An 8,044-nucleotide genomic window follows, 5' to 3' on the forward strand; every position below is an offset into this window, starting at 1 on the left:
TATGGTGATAGAGAAAAGACATGTATATCCATTACATAAGATAATTATTATTCTACTATTAGAAATTTTATATCATAGTTATCAATGACAAGAAAGCAAATTTGAAGTGTTGGATTGAGATTGCAGTGGTGGGGGGAGAGATGGAAATATTGATGGCACGATTGTTGGCAACGAGTGGCCACGCTGCTAGTGCTGATAGTGTGTCTCGGTAGTGGGCTGGTGGCATCACATGATATGGCCACGGTGATGGGATGAATTTTCAAAGAGATAGTGGAAATGGAAATGAATAATAAACAACTACTTCCATATTGATGTTGACAATGTGAGTGAAAAGTGAAATCTGTATGTAATATTTTTTCACTGATCTATTGAGTTTCCGTTAGCTCAACTATTTTTTTTTTTTTTTTTTTTNAATACAACGTGAGAACCGGTTTACCTTCAATAGTTAGTTCCATGAGCGACCACTACCATGACCCCTCCCACGATCTCGAAAACCCCCATGACCTGGTTGGTTGATATTCATTGAAACAGTCAGTTTTAGTAATCAAATTCACGCACTCATACATGTAAACACCACGACAAGCGTGCACGTGTGTATGTGTGCACATCTAAGAATATTCAAGCTAGCCAACTAACCTGACGGGGGAGGAGGCGCACCACGCCCCATTGCAGCCAAATCAGGACTGACCTTCTGTCCAGCTTCCTCAAGTATGCTGATGAGTTCCTTTGCAAATCTAGCATTTGCAGCAGTGAAGAAAGTGTATGCAGTTCCTTTTGCCCCGGCCCTTCCTGTTCGACCAATACGGTGAACATAGTCCTCAAGGGATCCAGGGAAGTCATAATTTATCACATATTTCACGTCCTTCACATCTGCCACAAAACAAAAGAGCATTATAAGTTATAAGAAATGCATTAGGCCAACGATCTCTCACATAAGAAGCTTATTTAGATAAGAGAATCTATGATCTCAACACATTTCAGCATGTATGCTAGTGTGTTGTTGTAGCAAATAAACACTATGTCAGATGAATACCCCCAGAAACCATATTCTGGCAACAATTATGCACAGAGGGGAAGTGTTCAAGGGCTATATGCAATATCCATAGACATGAAAACAAGCGGCTCAAACAAACATACAAGTAGGATCCATATGACAAATAACAGCAACTTAGGTAAAAAAAGGTGTTCACGAGACAATTTAGAGACCACTAAAAATAGCAAAGCAATAACTAAAAAAATGAATCTTTCAAAATAACAGAGTACGAGCATTAGGATAGAAAACATAACAAATGAGTGCAAATAAAAATAAAGGTAAATATCCAACATACGCAGCAAAGAGCTGAGTGAAATGGTTTGCATCTGGTTTTTTTTTTATCAACGAAAACATGATTAATACTAAAAATGTTCCTTAAAAAAAACTGCTTGAAAGATAATAACGTAAGATACAGCTCAAAAGGAAGAAATCCAATGGTGGATTATACCATAAAGCGCTATTAGTAAATCATTTTCCAACACAATTTCCTGTACTAAAATAGAATTTCTATCATGTCTTTGAACAACCTTTAAGAGTTTTATCTCCATACCTAAACCACGAGCTGCAACATCCGTAGCAGTCATTATAGGACTCTTGCCAGCTTTAAACTCTGAGAGGACCCAATCCCTCTCTGCTTGACTTTTATCTCCATGAATTGAAAGAGCTGGCCAGCCATCCATGCGAAGCTGCCGTGTAATCTGATCACATCCTTTCTTGGTATCCATGAAGATCAATATTCGGCTGCCATCCATGATATCCTCCAGCAATTTAACCAATCTGGAAAATCAAACCTATCAGTAAAATGACCACATCAAATCTCATATGATGAGATCTTGAAGAAATTAGAACATATAAGAACAAAATAGAAATGGGGCCTACTTGTTATATTTCTGGTTTTCAGAAACAATGTCAACGTGCTGACGTATAGCATGGTTAGCTTTCAAATCTTGAGATCCTATTATCACCTATGCAAAGTCCAAGATAAGAGCCAATCACATAACATAATTGCACATCACAAACGGATACACATACCAAAAAAGCAGGAACTTTCCAAAAGGGCGTATGCCCTTTTTGAAAAAAAGAAAAAGAAAAAAGAAAAAGGCATATACCCTCCAGAACTCTAGCAATTACAAACCAAGCCATTAAACCGGGGAAATTACCCTCAGTTTCAAGAAAAAGGAAAGAGGGGGGAGGAGTAGGAGAAAATTCACAAAAAACAAGCTGCCTCAAAATGAGTAAAATGACATATGAGTTATGACTGGCAACTACACACATCAAAAGTATAAAATAAAAACGAAACACAGAAAAGAATATATCCTAACAGAAGAAATCCCACAACTGCAGTAGGCAGTAGCAAAATTAAGTTAGAGCACCTTACTTTGTACGGGTTGTAAAGAAACTGTCTAGCAAGTTGTTCAACCTCTTTAGGCCAGGTAGCACTCCAGTACAAAGTTTGACGATCTGGGCGAATCTGCATCGAACAAAACATTAGGAGGGAAGTAAAGGGCCCATTGCATTGCCATCAGTGATACTTAACAGTGGATTAGCTGGCATCTTCAAAATACCACATTTGAACTTCTTGTAACTGGGCATAAACATTACAAAGTGATCATTAAAGCAATCAGTATCCCAGGACCAGGGTCAATCTTAGAATGAAGCATTTATTAAATCTAAACAATTATAAAATTAAATTAAATTTAAAAAAACTCCATGGACATTATTTTATTGGCCTCAACCAAGTATCCCATAATTGTTTGTTAAAAACAAGTCCAATCACTAGTTGGACTCAAGTCAAAGCACAAATTTTAACAAAAAAACCCAATTTAAACTCACATGTCTATAAATCGTACACAATCAATATGATTCATACAATACATATATATGTATCATCAGATTCATAAGCATGGTCAATACACACCTATGATACCTACTATTCATATTATACATACTGCACAATACTAACAACTATGTGCATGTATATAATTAAAAGTTGGTAACTTTGGTCTTTAAAGCCAATAACTTTTCAAGTAAACAAGAGTATATGGCTAATATTATGAATAGGCAACAAAATTAAGCAAAATACTGGAGGGTAAGCAATGTTTAGAGATTTCCCCTTGTTAGTGAAAATTTGAAAATTCAACCAATGATTTACACTCTCTTAGATAGGTTTCAGTAATAAAAATATTGGATTTTGAATATGTTTGATGGCTGTTAGGTGTTAAAATAGTGGGTTGAACAAGAAATAAGATAAACACTACACAACCACATAGGCAACCATACCTACGTTGTCCGAAACAATCACAAGGCAATCACACCCTCAACACTCCTTAAACCTTAAAATAAGCTTCTAGAATTTTATTAAAATCAATCTCACTATGAATGCTATTGACTAAACTAAGGGAAATTACTAAATCAAAAATCTTTTCCTAAAACACTAGGACTCCTTAAAAAACACTATGACTACTAATAACTAGAAAAGGTACGTTAGAACTTCTAAACCAAATATAAAAATGACTCAAAACACAAAATAAGACTCATGGGCCTTTGGTAGAGACAAGAACAGCCATTCCTGAAAAAATGGAATTTAACAGATTGCCCTTATTCTACACCAACAAGCAAGCCTTAGTCCCTTTCTGGGATTGGCTACGGATTCTCAACAGATTAGTCAAAGTAGGCCACATGTATTCTTTTATAAGATTTATTACAGTAAAAATTAATTAAAACTAAACCAGTAGCTTTCTATCCTTAAGAAACTTAATACTAAAACTCAATAATAATTAAAGTAGCCTACGAAATGTTCCAAGAAGGCCCCACATCTAAACGAGACCACAAATCTATCTTTTTTTTTTTTAATCTTGCTTTTCCTCAATCTCTTTATTGTCTACATCATATCTTCTCTTTGGTAGGGAAGTAAGCAAGAGGCTTCATTAATGATATGGCCTTCGAAAACTCCAAAATATATATATATACACAAAAAACAATCTAATAAGTTCTTGTTACAAGTTTAAGTTCTATTGGACAAGACCTGCAATTAAGTACTAGAAGTCAAATTGGGATTCTAAACCAACAATTAGAACTTCCACACTGTTCAAGAACTCAGTTCAGCCAAGCTATTTCAGATCAGACATCTGCTAATCTGCCCTAATTTTCTAACAGATCTAATCCATAAATGAAAGCAGGAAACAGAAAGGCATAACGAAGAGGAAATATGAGAGCTAGGGGAAACAATCATCTGTCAAAAATTATTTTTGTAACAGAGATAAAAGTACAGTAATGATCATGACATAAGTTTCAAACAGCAAGGCACAATTCAAACCTGAGAAACAAGCTTTCGAATCTGAGGCTCAAAACCCATATCTAACATCCGATCTGCCTCATCCAACACAAGATATGTAACCCTTCGCAAGTTTGTATGATGCGAATCCAACATATCAATCAACCTCCCAGGTGTCGCAATTACAATTTCAACGCCTGGTCCAGAAAAGGAATAAATTTGACATTAACAAAATCAAAAAGAGTAAGCAACTATATAAACCTAGACATGAAAGTAATAAAAAATAGCTATGTCAATTCACATAGTAGCTACCTATCACAGTAGAGACAGTTCATGGAAATCAAAATACAGCAAGAAATGAAAAGTTGTCTAAAACTCAATCGACAAACTACCTTTCTGAAGATCACGAACTTGAGGTCCCTTTGGAACCCCACCATATATGCATGTATTTTTAATTTTTGATGATGCACCAAATTTAGTACATTCATTTTGTATTTGAACAGCAAGTTCACGGGTTGGAGCTAATACCAAAACAATTGGGCCATCTCCAGGAGCTGAAAAATATAATGGGGATCAATGAAACATATTTCCAGAGATTGACAAAATATAAACAGAGGCATATCAAGATCATATTAAGAATAAATCAACCCAAACATTACACCCTTACAAAGAATTGGCTGGGCATTAACATGGACAATGGCAGGCAACAGGTAGGCAAGTGTCTTCCCTGACCCTGTTTCAGCAATACCAATTAGATCACGGCCCCTTAGAGCCATTGGCCATCCTTGAGCTTGAATAGGGGTAGGTTCGACAAAGCCAGCTTTTGTAATCTCTTTAGGCAACAGGTAGGCAAGTGTCTTCCCTGACCCTGTTTCAGCAATACCAATTAGATCACGGCCCCTTAGAGCCATTGGCCATCCTTGAGCTTGAATAGGGGTAGGTTCGACAAAGCCAGCTTTTGTAATCTCTTGAATAACATAATCTGTTGACAAGTAGGAATAAACATTATCTCACCAATGACAAAAAAAGAAAAAATAACTTGCAAGTTGAGGATAAGTCAACTAAATTTCAGCACAACTTTTTTTCTTGATAAGTAAATTTTCAGCACAACTTAGTTACCATAAGAATTGACATAACCAATCAAGAAGTTGGTGCAAACAAGAAGGTGATACAACTAAGCAGATGTGATGCATTAGATGATTAATTTTGCAGGGAACCTCCATGATTAAGACTTAGACAGTGCAATAGCAATCTCAGAAGAACTCATTTGGTGAAATATCCTGATACAGAAACCATGTGTTTGTCTAAACAAAGATTCCTACCAAAATTTTCAATGTGGATTATGAAATTTTTTTTAGTGAAGAAATTACTTTTCACTACGAGGGTTTGTCATTCAATTACTCCATCTTTGGCGTTTTCTTTGGGATCACATCAAGGGACTGTCCAGACTAGGTGGTAGAAGTGAAAGACAGATGTTGCAAGTCCGTTTATGTCTAGCTTATTTGGCTAACTTTTAACTTTTAGCTTTTATGTACAACTTTTTAAAACCTCACTTTTTCAAAGTACAAGTATAATTTAGCACACTTTCAGCAAAAAACTAAATAAGCTCATGCCAAACAGACATGCAAGATAAAAGGTTATTTGATGTCTTATTTTGAAATTTTGTGCTTCTTCTAACTCATGTATATGCTAAATGAAACATTTAAAAATCCTCAAACAATGAAGAAAGGGTCTTTGTCCTAAAATAAGTTACCTGGAAACCCGACATCACGGAAACTCTTGACAGGCTTTGGAACATCAAGGCCCTCAACAGTAATTTCCCTTTGCAGCCGATACTCCTCAACCTCCCTGTCTGACATTTCTGCCACTGCTGGTGACTCAACATAGAAGTTCTTCTCAAAAGGAGTCAACCCATCCAAATCCAACTTCCTTGGTGACTCTACAACTTCATAACTATTTCTGCTCGATGAGGACCGAACTGAGCCACCATAGCCCGTGGACGCACCAAAACCCGAATCACTAAAGGAATATATTTGTAGAGAATTGATCAGTACTTGATATTAACTCAACATACGGGCATATTTATATAAAATTCAATATAAGAAAGAAGTATCAAAACAAAGCAGTTTACAAAAATGGGTTGTTCAACAAAAATATACACAATGGAAAGAGAGCAAATGCAGAATCATTGAACAAAACCTAAAGTTCACAAAACTAGCCAATGATTGTTAATGAGCCACTGACTAAACACTAGATTTAGACAAACTCTAATAAGAACTAAGATAAAGCAAAACAGTGAGCCTTAATTCTGGGCCTCATTGAAAGAGCCACAAGAAGCAGAATCACTAAGTAAACTTAAAACTCCACACTAAAACAAAAACCTCAATTTCAACAAATATTATGTAAAACAAGTCAAACACACATAACAGAGAGAGATAATAAATGGGCAAACTTCAAATTCAAAATAAAATCAAATTAGGCAAAAAGGAATGAAACCCAGATATGAATTTACATACATAAACATATGAATGTGTGTGCTTTTGTGTCTGTTAGAGATATACGCAGTACAGGGGCAAAATTTAAGTTCACATGTAATGAAATTAGATACAAATGAATGAAACCCACATGGGAATTTAAGCAAAGCAACACATAAACACAGTTACATATACAAGTTTGTGTCTGTGTCTGTGTGTGAGAGAGAGAGAGAGAGCGAGAGAGAGAGATATGGGGTTGGTGAGCGTTACCTTCTGCGGTCACGGTAGGAGGAGGGGTCACCGGAGCGGCTGTCATAGCGGCTCATGATGTGTGGGGATGGTGATACTGCCGGTGAGGTTATCAGGAAAAGGGGTTTTAGAAGAAAGAAGAAGAAGAGAGTAGAGGGAGAGAGACAGAGAGAGTTGCGTTGGATGATAGAGTTACGCTTTTGTGTATCTTGCGGCTGAAACCTCCAATAATGACATGCCATGTGTGAGTGGGACTCACATCCACCGTCACATATTAAAAATAAAAATTTTAAAAGTAATAGTAATTTAAGGTAGGTAACTAGTTTTCAATGAAACTCTTTAAACTACTCATTTTAAAAATTTAATTGTTAGGTTATATGTTTTTTAGATCCTTAACACATATGTCAATTTTCATTTAAATTGAATGTTATTTACTATTTGATCCATAAACTTATTTTTTTATATAAAATTTTATACCACAAAAACTTAAAGTTTGAACATTTAATTAGTAACATAACTATGTATAATAAGAATATGTAATTCAATAGTTAAATTTTTAAATTTTACATTCAGTAAAATTATATAAGCGTAGTTTTTACCTTTGTTTAGGTCAAAAAATTTGTGTCCATGTAGTTTATCATTAAGTCTATATATAAATTATAATTTTTTAAAATGGTAAATACATAAATTGTGTTGGTGATTGGTCTATACAGTAAAAAAAAATATTAATATTAATTTACCGCATTAGTCATTTTGGAAAAAAGAGAAATACCAATAGATGTCTTTAGGGTAATGATTAACAATTCATTTATATAAAATTTTTATAGAAAAAGAAAAAAAGACAATTAATATTTTGATAACTTTTTTCATTTTCTATAAAAATTATGTCAAAACGTTTTTAAAATATATTATTAATCATTGTCTTCAGTGCATTCGTTAGCGTGACCCTTGAAAAAATATATATATTAAAAAATGGTTGTGTATGTGATATTACTCATAATTTATAAAGATTTA

General features: G+C 34.8%; 1 protein-coding gene across 2 annotated transcripts; it reads right to left on the reverse strand.

Annotated features, from left to right (window-relative positions):
* Positions 1 to 412: 412 nt before the first annotated feature.
* Positions 413 to 7,215, reverse strand: LOC112020014 (DEAD-box ATP-dependent RNA helicase 20). Of its 2 annotated transcripts, XM_065783022.1 has the most exons (11): positions 7,052 to 7,215; positions 6,061 to 6,326; positions 5,255 to 5,289; positions 4,975 to 5,137; positions 4,700 to 4,861; positions 4,350 to 4,504; positions 2,412 to 2,504; positions 1,913 to 1,998; positions 1,584 to 1,810; positions 637 to 870; positions 413 to 504 (listed from the first exon to the last, which is right to left on the reverse strand). In XM_065783022.1, exons 1-11 carry the CDS (start codon positions 7,105 to 7,107, stop codon positions 446 to 448), a joined length of 1,536 nt encoding a protein of 511 aa, XP_065639094.1. In that variant the 5' UTR covers positions 7,108 to 7,215; the 3' UTR covers positions 413 to 445. The 2 variants fall into 2 exon arrangements, with proteins under 2 accessions (XP_065639094.1, XP_065639100.1); XM_065783028.1 differs by lacking the exon at positions 5,255 to 5,289 and having other exon boundaries at positions 4,975 to 5,169.
* Positions 7,216 to 8,044: the final 829 nt, after the last annotated feature.

Source organism: Quercus suber, unplaced genomic scaffold (genome assembly GCF_002906115.3).
Source record: "Quercus suber isolate HL8 unplaced genomic scaffold, Cork oak 2.0 scaffold_16, whole genome shotgun sequence".
Taxonomy (NCBI): domain Eukaryota; kingdom Viridiplantae; phylum Streptophyta; class Magnoliopsida; order Fagales; family Fagaceae; genus Quercus; species Quercus suber.

What these genes read in the sequence shown, in the direction of transcription:
- LOC112020014 (XM_065783022.1), bottom strand. Translation starts at nt 7,107, where the DNA reads ATGAGCCGCTATGACAGCCGCTCCGGTGACCCCTCCTCCTACCGTGAC. An exon ending in TAATGCCCAGCCAATTCTTT is followed by an intron (nt 4,862 to 4,974) that starts GTAAGGGTGTAA and finishes TATATTTTTCAG; the next exon opens with CTCCTGGAGATGGCCCAATT. An exon ending in TTCTTTACAACCCGTACAAA is followed by an intron (nt 1,999 to 2,411) that starts GTAAGGTGCTCT and finishes GACTTTGCATAG; the next exon opens with GTGATAATAGGATCTCAAGA.